An 18153-nucleotide genomic window follows, 5' to 3' on the forward strand; every position below is an offset into this window, starting at 1 on the left:
TCAGACTACTTTCCCCCCACCCCATAAGATTTTCTACCTCTTCTACAATACAGATGTTGTCTATAGTTAGCATACCCTCTTCATCAAGGGCCCACATTTGATGCTGCTAACACATGCACATCTATGCATCCAAGATTTTTCTAGTGTGAACTGCAAAGAGAATTTGTATCCCAAGCACAGAGGAGAAAGCAGGGCTCTCACTCGGTATCATCCAGCTCACTCACTGAAGACAGACAGATGGATCACAGAGATAAAACTGCATGTCACTGAAGACTGAGCCAGACCTACAGCTAGCTGTTTTGCCAGGAACTTTAGAGTTCCAATACTGGATTTCTGCCATCCCTAAAGGAAATGTATTCAATTAGACAGCAGCACTGTTACATTTAAAATTATGAGTTAAAATGCTGAGAGGTATTACAGTGCACTGTGGTCTAGAATTAGACTATTTCTGTATTTATAGATACAAGTTTAAAATGTTTATTCTTTTACTAGGCACCTGTTTTTCAAGGTAATATGCCCAGGACTGCTTTTTTATTACACCAGTTTTTGTATTTCTGAGCAGAGGATGGTTGTTTTGAAGAACTTTGTGGGGATAAGCAAAGGGAGACAAGGAATGAGTATTCATAAATATTCACTAAAATACATCCTCTCCACGAAATCAAGCAAAATTAAAGCCACTATTAAAAAAGAAAAAATAGAAACAGATAAATAACTGGATTTGAAAGTAGCCTTCCTTTCTTCCATCACCTACTTATCAATTCTTTCAGACTTCTTGGAAAAAAGTCTTTGCCATTTTTTCTTTAGCAACTTACAGGCCTATCAACAATATAGTTGCTGTTAACTATAGAGAAAAACATGCAGGGAAGAGGACTTTTCAAACTACAAGTGAAACCTTACACTTTCATCTCTACTAGATCAGAGCGCACAGCACTAAATCCCTACATTCTGCCATGCGCATATTCTACTGTGTCGAAATGGCTCTGTCTTTGCTACGTCTCAAGTCTTCTGCCATCTTCCTTCCACCTCTGCTGGTCTTGATACTAATGATCAGTCCAGTATGCGTTTTTGTACACAGCTCTAGATGGGCCCTATTCCCCTCTCCCTATGCTATTTCATACCGTTTCCCACTAAACTGAAGTATGAATGCACCTCCAAATTTTCCCTTAACGAATTTCACCTATTAGCCTAATTAGATAGAGAACTCAAATGTATGTCTTTATTCTAATTTAAAAACATAAAACAGATAATACAAGACTTTCTAAAATTGTGTATGATTAAAGAAACATTTTCGGATTTTGTTCCAGGAGATCTCTGGTAAAGATGCTTCATTTTTGAAGGAAATACTAAAGGTCTACTTAAATTATACATCAGGGTGGTAGTATTTCAGGAATTACAGCCCTATTCAAGCGCTGACTTTCTGTGAACTTAATCTTTCAGACCTCTGTCAAATCTGGGTGGAACAGGCTATACAGTTCCAAGTTTAATAGGAGAGAGTGTCCAATTGCCTAAATAAACTGGACTAAAATAGGTTCTGAAGTCCAGAACGCTCTGCCAAGAGGCCAGATACAGCCCAAGTTCTTCCTTATTGTCCAAGTAGTAAGAGGAAAAAGAAAAGTGCTTACAGTTGTTACATACTTAGTGTTACCACACAGGACCTTTAGAAGGCACTGCAGAATGAGCGAGTGCTCTTCTGTCCACCTTTTTGAGGATTGATTTCAGCAATATAGAATGACAAACCCTAATTTCTTATAAGTTATTTCACCCACCCCTAAGAGAAATTATGGCTTAATGATGGCTTATTCTTCTCCACTGAGACTGCTCAATGTATTTCAAATAGAAAAAGTAAAATGGACAGAACTTGCCAGTGACCTTGTTTTTATTTAGGAGCACATAAAAAAAGTTATGCCACAGCTTTGGTTGACTGGAATGATATGCATACGTAAGTTTTAACAGTTTTTTTTTTTTTAAAAACAGTAAACATAACATGTACATTCAGTTGTGCGCAGGACAAACACTGTCAAGAACACATTTACACTACAGAAAATGAAATGCTTTAAGTTCAGAGCTGTGAAACCCTTCATATTTTTGGTATTTAACTGGTATTCTATAGAATTAGTCTGTAGAAGCCATTTCATGTATAGTCAGTTTAAACACTCGGACTCTGTGGCAAGGTGAATGTAATTATAGTTGCACTGATTCTGAAGAAAAGCAAGAGGCTTACTTGTTTAAAAATACTACCTTGAGGCGGTCTCTTCTGCAACTTAAATGTGAAAGGCATTATCTAGCTTATAGTTTATGAGATCAGTTAATAATCAGCCACTTGAACTTATGAAAGTGGACAATATTTCGCATACATTTGGGATAACTATAAACATTCAAAAATTTATCATGCCACAGATAATCACAAGAACTGCTGAAACAGGATGATTACTCTACATAACCCAATCACTCAAAGCACCACTGACTTACTAAAGCTTCTCACAGCTCTTCTAAGATCTTCAATGATTTTTAATGAGAGCTGTTGACAACCACCTGAAGTAGGAGAGAGGTATAAAAATCCCAACGGGGCCATCCTGAAGCCTGAGTATTCTGTTACATGTTGTAACATTAAGCATTGCGTTCTGCTAGGACCGCAGTCTCTCTCTGCTCTGAAGGGCTAGTAATAAAGCACAGATGGGATATTTACAATTTTCAGGATAAACTTACTAGCAGACCAGCTGTAACCATTTCTCTTTTTATAAACCCTGCTTTTTAATGTCACCTTTTTGTACAAACATATGGTTAAGCAAATAAAGCTGTCTTTTTAGTAAACAAAAGACATTTTTTGATAAAAACATATAAAAGACAATTTTATCTGCTGGGTGATATACAGGTACCCACATATAAGCATGAATACTACGCAACAAAAGAGAAGGGATATTTGAATGTTATAGGTCTGATGTAAACATAGAATAAAAGTAAGGAAACTCCTAAGTGAAAATAACGTTAACTCACTCCATTATGCCTAATTATTGCAGCATATATGATACAAAATCATTCAAATACAGAAAGCATCTGCTTACTTTCAAAACAGGCAAAGTGATTTCTTTGGAAATGTAGTTAAATTTAAAAAAAAAAGAAAGAAAGAAAGAAAGAAAGAGCGAGCTCCTAGCAAAGACATGTGTTACCTTTTGTTACCTTTCAGCCCACAAAAGAAATTCACAGGCAAATTATAAACTCCTGAAAATAGAAGTTTATAATGACAACAGATAATGCTTCATTACAGTGGCATCAACAATGCCACTATAACATACCAGTGGATTGTTATTTTCTTTGTTTTGTACAGTAAATATTTGAAGACACCAAAAAGGTTCTTGTGCAGCTTTTCTGTTAAAGGTGTGTAGTACATCAAGCTGATAAATATTTCCTTAAATGTTTTAGGAAACAAGAAGAGATCTTTGACCTAGATATGTAGAGTGCACACTAGTTAAGTCTTTAGTCCATATGGGGTTAAGTGCACTATGAAATGCAGACGTGAATGGCTTTTGAAAGCTCAATCATCGTTTAGTTTGTTTCTCTACAACCAAACGCACACTAAAGAATTGTTTAAGAAGTTGCTTCCAAGTTCTCTGATCAACTTCATTTCTTCTCAGAAAGAGCTTCATCACTAACTTTTGCATCGAGTGAGGTCTCTTCAACAGATAGCTTAACATTAGATACACAACCAGAGGATCCACTGGTAGCTGCAAAGGTAAAGAGGAGAAAAAAAATATTAGGTTTTTTACATAAGAACAAAAAGGTAAAAAGCAAAGCAAATATATCAAAAGTTGCCTAGCACAGAAACAAACACAATGCTACAATAAGTAGCTTTTTCAGAAATTTAAACTAAACTGATCTTAAAATTACATGTTTAGCTATCCACCACTATTAAAAACTCATTATACTAGCTCTAAAGTAAAAAAACCACCCCAAAACCACGCACCTCAATAGGACAAATACTGAATTTTACAAAGTCAGACTAACAGCAGAAGGAGCTTATTTTAATAGATAGAAACAGATGAAAGCAGATTTGAAAACCCTACAAAGCAAGAAATGAACTAAGAACAGAAAAGCCAAAGCTGGAAGAGGTAGAAAAAAAAAAATTTCTTGGAGTTGCAATACAAATAAAGCAAAAAAAAAAAAGTAAGTGTAAGCTGCTGGACAGCATTTTAGAAAGATCTATATATCTAAAAAACCCAATGGCAACAAAAACACTTTAGCAAGTTTATAATAGGAACCAGACATTAAATTTATATTTTCTTATTCCTAAAATACTGAACTAAAGCTGGTAATGTAATTTAAATACTTTGGCCCAGCAGATATCTTAAAAGCAATTCTTCCTACGTTTGGCATGTAGAAACAGGCACAGTTTTAGATTCATGAGTTTATACATGGGCTTGCAGAGGAAACGTCAGCAAAAACCCAGTCACTGGACCTAACAAAGTTGTCACATACAGCATCCTCACTGAAATAGCAAGGATTCCAGTGCTCCACCAAACAATTTCTTCAAGCAGAAAATAAAAAAATAACCCCAGATAGCTCATTAAAAAGGAAAGATGCTGACTTCAGGGAACCACCAATCTACAGAGAACACAAAGGAAGAGAAGTTCAGCTGTAAGGGAAACGGGCAAGAACCACCAATTAAGGCATATCCTGAAGAGCAAAACAACTTTGTTAAATAAGGAGGTAGTGGTTTAGAAATATAACCGGGACTAAGATTTCAACTTTCCCTACAGAATATTTTCAAAACCCTACTGAATTTTGCCAAGAAAAAGTTTCTAACATAGGCAAAAGCTAAGAGAAAGTATTTTGGTTTAAAAAAAAAAAAAAGGGGGGGGGGCAGTGAAGATCAGTGTTTACCTCCGAACTCTATGACCAAATAAAGAGGAAAGTTAGCAAGTTCTTTCAGAGTAGCCTTGACAAGCTAGTTTAGAACTGCAGGGCCGTATCTAATGAGACCAGAAATGCAGTCTGACTTTGTTCTTGATGCCCTCAAAACAGCACGAATATCCGAAAGCAGACAGCATGCCTGGCTGACAGTTCAGCTCGCACATATTAGTCATAATATAATGTTATTGGTTGCTTTAACCAAAATCTGATCAAGCAGCTCTGTGATATAAATGATAAGCTCCAATTGGCTCAATGATTTAATCTTTTTTTTTAAACATGCAGACAAAAATTATTAGTTTTACTCACACTACAGTTACAGGACACTGCCTGGACATTGGCATTGAGATACAGAGCTGAGAGAATTTTCTTCCTCTCATCATGTTACATTTCCAACAACATAGTATTGCCCCAAGTTCCACAAAAAGCAGAATGAGAAACTTCCTATTAGATGCTATAGCGTACTTTCTAGAAGATGTACTCACATGTTTTCAAATATTAGTATCTTTAAAAAAATCTTTTATCTAGCATCTTCTCTGTTTAAATAAGCATTGTTTAGTATTATACTTTTCACTGTTGGAGACAACATTATCCTATCTTAAAAACAAAAAATGAAAAAACCACCCCAAAATGTACTACTAAAGCAAAGGCACAAAAAGTTTTATCTGAACACACAGTTTCAGAGTCCAAACCACCTTTGGATGAAACCAATATACAAAGCCCAGGATATGAAAAACAAACTGGTGGGCATCCACAAACAGCATAACTCAAAGGAAAAGAAAAAAAAAAAAATCAAACAGGGTCATGTTATTAGTTTCAAGTCAAAAAAAGGTCAGAAATTACCTTTTTTTTTTTTTTTTAAATTTTTTCATGTAATGTTGCAACTGTCAGGACCATATACCAATGACCAGCAAAATTCCACAGTATTCAAAAGAAAAAAAAAAGCTTTTAACTGCAATTATATACACACACTCTCTGCTCATGTGTATGATGTTTAATCAGTAAAGGAAGAATATCTTGTGTGTGCAGTAAGCTAATGTTATTACCAAAGCATCAGGAAAAAAAAAAGTCATTTTCTTTGGACCTCACTGGTCTTTTTCTTCTTTTTAAATTTCTGTATCTACAAGCTCTGTGGGGAATCCTGCCTTTCAACAGTCAACTTCCAGATGCATAGCAGCAACTACCCGAATTACCTGGGTTATTTTTCTTCCTTTCTCTGTTTTGTAAATAGCAGATCTTCAGTGAGGTAATGTTAATTTTTTTTTGATTCATTACTACTATTCACATTAGAAATTCTGCCATTTAAATAAATACATTTTCTCTGTCCATGGCAGTCAGACATGGCTAGAAACACTGACATACTTAAAGGCAAAACAAGACAAAAAAAATCCCCCCCATGAATTCTCAGACCGTAACATTTCTTTCAAACACTTCAGAGCGTAACAGAAAGCAACTATTAATAAAGTTTTACTGTTTACTGGTAGAAGTGCACGGGCAATGCTATGAGTTCTACTAAAATGATCCTATCTGCATATATAGGGAATGTTATGAAATAGCTGCCCTGAGAAGTTATGCAATATGTAAGAAAAAATTACTGCTAGAAATAATTAAATGAAGTTAGCTATTCCACTTCTGATAGAACGTACTTACATATGGTTGGTTTCTCTATTGCTAGCCTTTCAGGCAAAGTTTCAAGTGGCGTTGGTTGAATTTTTGCAGGGGTGTATGTATTTAAAGAAATTTTTCTTCCTGACAGTGGACTCATATAAGTTGGAGAAGCTGAAAGGGGAGGGGGGAGAAAGATACACACCACAAATATTAAAAATGTGCTCATATTAGCAAAATGCCAAAAACAGTAGTCACAGCACCACGTATCTAGTACTACAGAAGCCTTAGCCATAAAACCTGCAAGTCAGTCACGGATTTTTGACTCTTGTGTCAACACTTCAAAGCGTGAAAGACAAAAATTTCCTCTTTCCCCTCAGAAAGTGACATGACAGCATCTTTGGCAGTGTGAAACTGTGCCAAGTTTCAATAATGGTTGCCTTGCCAGAAGATGACTGACAACAGAATTAGTGCTACTTCTCATGGGTTACGAAAATGCCACTGGAACTGACACGTAGTCCAAAATATCTAAGAAACAGGTGTACAACAGATTACTCTCTAGACATCTCCCAAATGTGGTAAGAGAGCAGAAGGATCTCTATATGGATTACCTCTACATAAGCAGAATGGTGAAAATTCTGCTTACCAAACCACCTCAATAGTATGACTTTTTCTTAGTACTTTTTTCCTCTTGTGTACTATAAATTCGTAACAGCTTTTAGGGAGACACCGTCTTTCCAAATCCTAAGCAGTGTAACAAAACATTTTAAATACCTAAGAACTTTAAAACACTTATCGTGTCCCTGATTTGTTTTTCAAAAACACCAGTCTTCTTAATTAGCTTCCTTCCCGTATGTAGGAGGCCTACACTATCAAATTAGCTGCTGAATCAAATCTAAAGCATATAAACTTAAAAAGCCAGAAAGAAACAAAAACATAGTATTTATATTGCTTCTGTATTACCACTAGCAAGCACAAGTTTTCTCATCAAAAGCATGACTCTTTAAACATTTCCTCAAGACAACCCCATTTTTCACTCACCTGACACAAAAGTTATAACCATCCTAATAAATGGTAAATCTGAACTAACCGAAAACAGTTTCCAAAGAAACAGCAGGAGAATCACAATGGGAAAGCATCTTCACCCACACATGCACAGGTACAGAACTCAGTCCGCATCTCATTTCAAGATCACGTAAACATGAAACATGCAGCACAGCTTATTTAAAAGAAAAGTAATTGCAAGGCGCTCTACATGGGAAACACCAAGTAACATTGAAAGACACAGGACATAACAGCATTAGAAGATAAAAAAGCAACACTGCTCTGCTAAGGTTACTGCCAGCACAGCGGTACAATATAAAGCTGGAAGTGCATGCTCAGTGTTAGTAAAAAGCATTCTCTGTAATCCATCTAGAATTAACGTGGACAGCACTGAGAAGTTCTTAATATGAGGAAATAAACCTATTAATATTTCATAAAATTTTTGATTTACTATACCAATCAACAGGGACATTACCTCAATGGAATATGACAATGTTCATATACCAAGAGGATGCTCCGAAAATTAAAATTACAGCTAATCTATATCTTTTTTTTTCCCTTTCCTCTTTTTAAATAAGCAATATTCTTAGTTTATTCATTTGCTATAAAATATTGGAAAGATTAACTTGACAACATTTAACAATTTAAGATGAGCATAATTACAACTAAAAGCAGTACATGTTTCTTGTAGATTTTCACTTGATGGAGCAGCAACAGAGGCAAGAAATTCATCCACCTGCTTTAAAGACAGGGAATTGTGTAGGGTTTCCAAAGGGCAAATAGAAGGCACCATGGAATACAGTTCAAAACCTGTAAGAAAAATAATAAAAAAAAAAGATTTCCAAACATAAGACATGATCTAAGCTATCGCATGGCAAAATGTTAATGCATCAAAACAAAATACTTATTTTAAAAATCAATACACGTAGACATAATACTCTTGAAACCATGACATTAATAGAACATGGCGTTGGAAAAAAGGTAGGCCAATTTCCAGAATATACTAAACTCAAAGTACCATGTGATATACCACGGGATATAAGTCCCATGAACACATGAATTGGTCTACAAACAGTAAACTTTACTCTCAAATCAATTCATGAAGAATAACTTTCTTTTAAGATAAACTTAGTAAAACACAAAAAAGTAGTATTTTTCCCCTACTCTTTCTCATACGAGGCAGAACACTAAATAGATAACTCATTAATGCAAGTAAAGTAGGACAGTTATGTTGTCAACAGTTAGCTGAGACAGAAGAGCTAAAATTGCTAAAACTCTCAACAAGAAAAGTTTGCAGAAGTCCCCTTCTATCATCTTGAGTATTCTGTGAAAACAACTGTTGCCGTAAGCATCCACGGAAAACCACTATTAGTGCTTGTGAACTTTGAGGCTACACGTTTTAACCTTGAAGAGAGACCTACACCTACCTATATGCATTTAAAAACCATTACTTAAAACACTAGTAATTTCATATATTATAGCAGGTAAACCAAAATCTAAAAATTTATTGGACTCTACTTTTCTACGTTAGTATTAATCATAAACCAAACATGCATATTTGTATTACTAACATATCAAAAAGCATCTAAACACATCTCGACATAAAACTGCAATTCTGTAAACTGATGCAAGTTTGATAACTCAATGAACAGCTCTTCATCCAATTGCATTTCAAAAGAAGAAAATGTGTCCATTAGTGTTTTCACATACAGCTGTAACATTACAACTTTGCAATTCAATACTGTAAATTTATAGTTGCTAAATTTAAGATATTTAAATGAAGAAACAATAGTGAATGAAATAATGTTTAGAATTTCAGTTCAAGGTACATTTTTTAGAGATAGCAATAATATAACTGTGAACTGTTCCCTCCCCCAAAATAATAAGCATCAATATTCCTCCGATATCCAATGTGCCCCATGTGCTCCCCATTTAGCGATTTACATATAAAAAATAACTGCATGAACTTTCAATCCAGAATGCCTGTGTTTATATTTGGATCCACCACGGCCACACTCAATTTTGAGGGAGAGTCACTCCAGATCAACTGAAGCGTGCTTAAGTCAGCTTCACTTATACTACAAATAAAATGTTGCATTTCATGGAAACTCAGTTTTCATGTGCAAAAGAAACACCAACACATTCTTCATTTGTGTTTTTTCTTAAAAAGACAGCAGCTAAGCTTCAGTGTAAGCACTAAAAAATGTTTGGCATACATGTTAATATCCCATATAACTATGCATGCATGCAAAGCGCAAACCCTTTCTTTGCATTACAGTAAGATGCACAAGATTTATCTTTTTACCCTGACAGAAGTGTTGCCATCAGCTGAATGAGAATTTTTTTTTTTTTTTTAAATCTTACTCTTGCAAAGAACGCAGTGGGACAATGTCAGGTTAATTTTTTTTAAATACCTATTAATGCTACAGGGCAATGCTATAGAAAAATCAGAAAGAAATTTCAAAATAGAGCCATCCTCTTTAAAAAACAAAAAAAAAATCGTTTTAGGAATTCCCCTTCTCCAGGCTTTTGCTCAGTTTTGGAAATTCTGCTATCAGATAGCCATACCCCAGCACAATGTTATAAAACCTTTGCAGCTAAGGGATATGACTTCAACAGATACCCTGAAAATCTGCCTAACGTGTTTTATTTGAATATTTTATGATAAGTTATGATAAATACTTAATGAATTTGAGAAACACATCCGCACATTTAATGGCAAAGCAGCCTGACAGTATCCCTTGAATAAAGCAATTTCCTGCCAACTAACAGCCCTTGAGTTTTGGCTATATTTACCCTTAAGGCACAGTCCCCTTCAAAACGCAAGACAATGAAAGGGTTCACGCAGCATTTGAAAAGGCGCCCTGCTGTCTTGCAGGTGAAAGCTAGCGAGACAGACGTACCACGGGAGCCTAGGCATTCCACAGAGGACACGGACCAGCACCTAAAGCGGTGTGGGTGTTCTGCACAGAGGCCCAGAAAATAAGGTAAAGCACTGTCAGGAGAGACTTGTTTCACCATGTTCCTTGAACTAAAGATGAGGGGGACAGGGTAGTCTGTGAAATGAGTGAGAAGGCGACAACAACATAAGAGTAAGAAGAAGAGAGTGAAAGGGACAAGGAAAATCACAATGACAGTCCAAAGGACAGACAAAATGACATCTGTATGATTGTATGTTAGTAGAGAACTCGTAGAAACCTGTGACATATTTAGGTTTCACAGGAGCTCATACAGCATGCGTTATCTTGTGAAAGATGTGTGGTAGAATATCTGTATTAAATGAATCAGAACAATCAATGCATTTATTAAAAGCAATTTCGATGGATGTATTTTTAAAGAATGCAGTCACAAAAGATAGTGCTGAATGGAACAGAAAGTAATCAAGCTATTAAACATCTATATTCAAATGCAGTTCTTACTTTCTGACTTTGTAATGCTTTGGAAATATCATCTGATTAGATTCTAAAGATAAAAAATAGGTTCCTACATTTCGTATTTGAAACGGCACACTCGAGTCGGCCTTTTTAGATCCAATACAAGCTTACTGGTAATTCCCTCAGCCTTATCATACCAGTTTGCCTTCAAGGAACACTGCAGTGCAACTCGCTGCGGATTCCACGTGAATACAGTAGAGGACCCATCGCTTCACAGCAAAACAAAGCAAGCACTCACTTTTCTTAAACCTCGCTTCTAAACAAGTGCATTTCAAATCTAACACGACAGTGCTGATGATTTCCACTGCAGTTTCAATGATATTATCATCACTGTACTGGGCCAGCAGTCACGTACTTTTTAAAACTGCAATTAAGACATCTGGAAAAGCTACGCTAAGACCTGGTGAAAGCTGAAGACAGAGTCTGGTTGCCATGAACAGGATATATTTGGGGCCTATTTAATCACGTAGAAAGTTAGGCGCGAAATATTTTGCTGAGGAAGAGAAAGATATACCTCTGTCCTGTGTGCTAAACCAGGATTTTTTTTTTTAAATGGTAGACTGAAGACAAGTTAACTCTCACCCTTGAGGTTCAAGAGGTCAATGTAAGTGACAGGCAATGCTCTCACTGTGATTTTTTTAGTGCAATATTTAAGTAATTTGCATATCTGAGGAACAGAGGACAAGTACGATCAAGTAAATTTTTTGTTCCTTGATAGATATTGCAATTTAGCAGGAATGTTCCTGCTTTTTTTTTTTTTTTTTTAATTTAGCATCACTTCAAGAAGATAGTCATAAAATCCATTTGTCAATTCAATTATTTACTTGGGAACGAGGAGGGAAACAGGCTCAGCAGAAGGAAGACAAAGAAGAAGCAGCAGCAGCTATCAAGAAGTGTATGCCCAATAAAGATCAGATATAATTCTGTTTTTATCTTGTACCACACAGTCTGATCATATGAAAAATTGGGAAGAATAATTTATTAGAGATCATAATTTAAAGTAGCATTTCAATTTCCCAAAGATTTTTCTGATGAATGAATTTTGACATCATATTTATACTAATGAATGGTAAAGAAGAGATTTAGGGTATCTAATGATTACAAATATACTCGGAGTTGTGCTTGAAGTTAGGAACGACAGGTGGCTGGATGATACTGTACACCCCATATTTGAAATAAAAATAAAAGGGATGAAGCAAGGAACCTTTTGTTTTTGTTTTTTTAAAATAAAAGCAAAACGTACCATTGGTTGGGTGTCGAGCAAATGAGATAGAAAACCTTTTAACAGCAGAACCGCGTGTGGTGTCTGAGAAAGAGAAAAACAGGTACCTGAAATTCGTAACAGCTACCAAAAGAGGGACATTTTAAAAAAGGAGAGGAAGAGGAAAGAAAAAAACATGAGAAGGTGTTAGAACTGACTGGCATGCAGAGGGGACCAGGGAAAAGGGCTAAAATCTAAATAGAGGTTAAAAGAAGAAAATTTGGGCTGTTGATAACTACAAGATGTGTAATGAAGTGTATGAAAACAAGCAGAATGAGCTGGTGATTCTGGCATACAAGGTTATTATCAGGTTAGACTTGAACATTAAGTAGTGAATTTTGGGGGGAATACAGCGTGAATACTGTTTCACTTCAATGTTATAAAGGTACGCTATCACATATTTACATTCTGAAATCTACTGAAAGAGTTTCTGCTCTACCCCAGATTATACAAAACTGAAAACCTCCTGCTCTTCTGCAAGCCACACCCCACCAGAAAAGAATCAGGAATCCTAAAATTTTCACCATCAGTATTTTTAAGTTATTAGTTTATCATTTCTCTCATTCCTTGTAGATGTTCTAAGCAATTTATTTCAAGATCAATAAGAAATGATAAAACCAGAAGTTTAAAATGAGAAAGAGAATTTCAAAATTAAAATTTTAACGTATTGAAAAATGCACTTGCTGAAATCTCTTGGCGTGTATATTACAAGTCTGTGAGCTAGTGTTCAATTCAAGACAGTAACAAGAATTAACTATGCCATTAAGTTAAACATAAGCAAGCTATGGGCAATAAAGAAGCAACGGAAACTCATACAATTAATACTAAGGCAAAGGATTCTAGGATTCCATTAAAATCAGTAACCTAGGATTTATCTTTAGAAGTTTAATGTGGCACATGGGTTTGTGCGTGCATGTGCGAGAGTGTGCACATACCATCTATGAAGCCAGAAGAAGTCAGCTTTTTACGATGAGTACGAGCATAATCCTGTAGGTTAGGTGCACTTGAAGAACCCCCGAGCACTGAGGTGCTAAACAGGCCCGCACAGTGAGACCCTGATGGGAGTTAGAGAAAATACATACAACAACCAGGTGTTCGTCCATTCACATTGGGGATGCATGCAGCATGCAAGCACAGGGCTCTTACCACACAAAAGGCAGCTTTTGGCAGTGCCTTGGACAGGTTCACAATATGCTTGTAATGTCAAAGTGGTACTTGTAGGCTGAAACTACCATAATTTATTGTGCTTCTACTCATGACACAGCACCCTCTGCTATATGTGCAAAGAGAGGGCTGACTTTAACAAAGTGACTTCATATCCTGTTTTCAGGTTTGGTAAAGAAAAGTTACCAGTTAGCGTCAATGTAAACATAACCAAAACAACAAAACAAAAATAAGATGATGATGTAAAAGTTGTGGATTTTAAAACTTGTAGTCCTGAAACAAATACGAACTGGAAAATACTGCTCATTGCTTTCATCCAAATCAACCTTTGAGATGACAGGTTGCAATGAAGTACTCGTGCATTTCCACAGACTTAACATGGAAATATTTCCCTTTCAACCTCCATGAAGTGTTAACCAAATCAGAAATACTCTTTTAGTATTTCAGCTGCCTTCATTGCCAATGGTAGAAACTGAAAACACCAAAAAGTTTCACCAAGTTTAGCTCAACTTCCTTCCTAGAGAAAAGACTTCCGTACGTTCCTATGCAATTGAGAATACTTTTGTTACCGCTCACACAATCCTGCCACTGGGAGTTTTAACAAATCACTGAAAGCCATACACAGAAATATATATATATTTTTATAATCCACCATATATGAAACTTACATACACCAGTGAATAAAAGGGAAAAAAATGCTGTGATTTTTTTCCTTTAATCTTCACTACTAGTTGAAAAGAGAAATGGTTCACTAGAAACTTATCTTTTGCATTTGAGATAAGTAGAACCAGATTTTTAAGGACCAACTATCCAGAGATATTTCCTTTCATTACTTTTGATGGCCTAATGAGAGGAAACATTACTAGCACATGTGACCAATCACAGCCAAAATAAATCGGTGCCTGGTCTGTGGCAAAAGCACCAAAAATAACATCTTGACCTACACACACAAATATATCAAATTCCACAAGCCATATTGTGTCACACTGACAAAAGAAAAGTTGTTTAACTTTAGCAAGCACACATTACAAAATGACTTCAGTAAACAAGAGCACCTGATGTATGCATTTTACTAAGGAAAAAAAAATATAGTAGGGAGAAAAGTATCACAGAAAGATTAGACAAAAACAACAGATCTTTACAAGGAAAGGAAAAGCTACTTCTAGCCTAATACACATAAGCTTTATGTATTTTCTACACTGCATTTTTCTCACAAAAAGACATTTTACATTTACAGAAAAAAGATGCAACATTAATTTACAGCAGTGCAAAATTTCATATTTTTGTATATTGGTCAAATGAATGCCTCTTTCAAAGAAACAATAGGAAAACATCTCTTGTATTAAAAGAATTTGAAACAACTCATTGAATTATACCATAATTAATCCTAACATTGAAAGGAAAATTAATTTTAGGAAAGAGAATGTGTGCAAAAGCCCTCATACACCCAAGAAGCTTGAAGTCTGCTTGTTTTTTTCTTTTTTTTTCCCCCTCCCCTGCATTGGTACCACACCTTCAATTCCATCAATCGCCCACAGTAGGAAAAATTAGTTATCTTCAAGAAAAGTGTTTTAATGGTTTCCATAGTAGGCCTTTTCAATCCAAAAGATTCTGCAAAAACCCAACAGCTCAAAACAAACTATATAATCTTAAAGATCTGCATCATGCTAAAAATAATCCTGTGTACCTGTTTTGGGCAGTAAAAAGTCAGTAATGTTAATAGTCTCAAACAACTTGTCCTTTTCAGTTATAATTTAGGTAAAAACTTTTGCTGCAAAAAAAAATTGTCCAGTTCAGTCTGTACTGTTTCAGACAATCAGGAGATATTAATGATTACAAATACTACCTGGTCCTGTTCACAAGAGAGCTTTTTTTTTTTAAAAAAAAAATATATATATATAACTGCGCAGAACAATGGACGGAGGAAAAGCTAACATGAAACAAAACGCCAATTATATGCACATACCTAGACCACTCTGCTTTTGTTCCAGAATAGTTCTTGGTGTTCTTAAATTACTATTGTTTTCTGATAGGACCTGGATATAAAAAACAGAAAAATAAGGAAAAATAGAACAGCAGCATGAAACGTTTATTTAACTTGATACAGCAGCCTGTTTCAGACAGACAAGTGTTAATAAGCTGTATGATAAGTGTTAGTAAAAATATGTAAAGGAAATATGAAAGATCATGCAATATCCCCTTCTGAAGGGAGTCCATTTCACATATGAGTTCCTTGCAATGAAGTGGTGCAAAGCAAGCATTCAGAATGAAAAAGGACACAGACCAAGACATATATGAGAACAGACATTTGAGACAGATTTTATTTTATTTTACCAAATGCACTCTCCTAAACTGCGCCTGTATTGAAAAAAGGAGGGGAGGGAAGGAAAGACAGACAAACTATTGAGGACACCATACAATCACTGATCCATGCATGGGCTCAATCAGTGTAATCTTCAGATGCTCACAGCCTTTACCGATACATACTTTTCCTACATAAATAGTTTAAAAATTTTCTACAATAAAAAGAAATTACGAAAGTTTTTATGAAGAAAAAGGGTATGTTTAGCAGAACACCATCCATTGCCACAAACGTAAGCAATATCTTGAAATATTAAACAGTCTTTGGATCTTCATTGATGCTTCAGAAATATTTGCATCTTTCTTTCTGCTTCTTCAACAGCATTTAGAAAACTCTTCAAAATATTGTACTATTCAATGGATGATGTACTGTGTTGGGAGTTTTAGATACCTCCAGATATAGAAGGCAAGAATTATTAGTGCTAGAGTTTGTTCCCTGCAATAGTTAATACCAGGCCACTGAAAATATGATATATGCAAAACAAGTTTTGAGCAGTATGAAGGTCCAAATAAATTATTTTTAATGGTATTGTTTGCCACTATTAAAAAAAAAGAAAGTAGTTCAATTTACCTACCACCAAATTAAGCAATGCCATTTTTAAAGTCTTAAAGGACAACTAAGCCAAAGCAGAAATCTGTTTCATTAGGCAGTAGACTATGTCTTTTCTACTGTGTTAACATTTGCAATTCCTGTAGAGAAACCAATTCTTCAGGGAAATGTACAACACATTCAGTGGAAAAACACGCACTCACTCTTTTATCCCCCAAACATTCTCGGAAAGTAATTTTAAGAAGTGGAAGAATTTGCTTCGAATGTACTCCATAACAAGGGATTAGATGTCCTTAAAGACAGTTGGTTGTTGCTCGGAATGCATAATAATGTTGAATGAAGTAAAGTTTAAAAACCTGTTGCCATGAGCCAAAAATACTGGATGTGAAAGCCAATGATTTAGGGGAGACAGGGGAAGAAGTGATTTGTTCCCCTGATCTGCGTCTTCGACGCCCAGTACCCACACCACTGGTGTAATGCAGCCAGGTACCAATACACTCTGGGCTAGACACACTCAGGGGGCTCTCTTCCTGGAAGTGAGAAAGGGGGCAAAAAACAGCAAAGCATGCAAAGTTAGATTCAACAGAGCCAAATGAACAGAAAAGAAAAAAAACCCAGTCTGCTTGCACCCTTTTATATACTGCTTTTAAAACTATTAAACAGTGACTAGGGAAGAGTAATGTTACAAAATTATCAGTTCTGCTCAATCAATTATATCTTTAATACAACAGTTTCAAATTGTGGCAGACTAATTATTACATAATGTTATGAGACAAAAAAAAATGGGGTCAATAATTGGTTCAAAGCTTTAAAAATTTCTCTACATGTTGGAAACAGCATCTATTATTCTTGACGTACTGTTTAATAGTTTCCCCCTCTAAGTACATTAACCTTTCCTATTTACTACTTAATAGTTTTCATTTCTAGTCTGCAACCTTATCTAAAATATTCTAACGATTTTTAGCATTTCCTCGGAGATTTTTACAGCTGCCTGACTGCTAGTGGCACCACGGATTTTCCAACTTAAATTACATATACATTTTTTAATTTTCTGATCCTGGACAGCTATAAGACTTCAAGGGACAGTGTCAGGCTAAGAGTCTCCCATGCCCTACATCACTATGTACTATTACAGTGATCAGCAATGAACATTTTTAGTAATACACAATTTGATTTTCAATGCTGATGAGCCTTACTTTCTCATGTTACTGTTAGAACTCTGTTGTTTATTTTCATGATTCAATGCAGAGTTGCAATATTTCTTCTGTAAATATTGTTGGACTATAACCCAGATTAAAATTTACATCTAATATTACCTGACAGTGTCCCTTTAAATTAACAGACATAAGTGAAAAGAGAATTGCCTATGGGGAAAAAAAAAATTCAAGGCAGTTGCAGTTTAAGTTGTAATAAAATGACACTTTTAAAAACACCTGAAAATACCATTTGGTTTAAATAATCCAAATACTGGTTTTGCAGATTTCAGTGTGCCAGATGAGACTTCCAATTTTAGTTTTTCAAAAAAAAATTTCGTAGTGAATGACTTCTTTTAAGTAGGCTATTTCCTTCCCGGAAATTAACGCTGAATGCTGCAACACATTCTATCCGAACATGCATTACCAGCACAGTCAAAATTTAGCAGTTTATGTCATTAATATCTTTTGAAAGTAACTTCTAAATAATTTAGAAGAATGAAAATGGTTAAAAGTTGGAAATACTATTAAGCTGTGTGTATGTGAACTCATAACGAGGAGGGGAGCTTGCATGATCACAGTGAAAGCAGCTTTTAAAAATCCAAAGTACTGATGTTGAAAGCATTTGTTTGTGAT

General features: G+C 35.4%; 1 protein-coding gene across 14 annotated transcripts in view; it reads right to left on the minus strand.

Annotated features, from left to right (window-relative positions):
- Positions 1-1860: 1860 nt before the first annotated feature.
- The window catches only part of LOC104140161 (inositol hexakisphosphate and diphosphoinositol-pentakisphosphate kinase 2), a 40654-nt gene continuing 24361 nt past the window's right edge, over positions 1861-18153 (minus strand). Inside the window, exons 24-30 of one of the 14 annotated variants that reach the window (XM_009668735.2) lie at positions 16681-16854; positions 15380-15449; positions 13185-13304; positions 12232-12294; positions 8233-8364; positions 6556-6684; positions 1861-3722 (exon numbers count right to left, since the gene is read on the minus strand). In XM_009668735.2, the coding sequence (XP_009667030.1) occupies positions 3619-3722; positions 6556-6684; positions 8233-8364; positions 12232-12294; positions 13185-13304; positions 15380-15449; positions 16681-16854 (792 nt within the window). In that variant the 3' untranslated portion in view covers positions 1861-3618. Of the gene's footprint in view, positions 3723-6555; positions 6685-8217; positions 8365-10200; positions 10611-12231; positions 12295-13184; positions 13305-15379; positions 15450-15599; positions 15772-16680; positions 16855-18153 lie in introns of those variants that run through there. The other 13 variants (XM_009668734.2, XM_068924861.1, XM_068924860.1 and 10 more) reach the window with 13 other exon arrangements.

The sequence above is a fragment of the Struthio camelus genome, chromosome W, assembly GCF_040807025.1.
Source record: "Struthio camelus isolate bStrCam1 chromosome W, bStrCam1.hap1, whole genome shotgun sequence".
Lineage (NCBI taxonomy): Eukaryota > Metazoa > Chordata > Aves > Struthioniformes > Struthionidae > Struthio > Struthio camelus.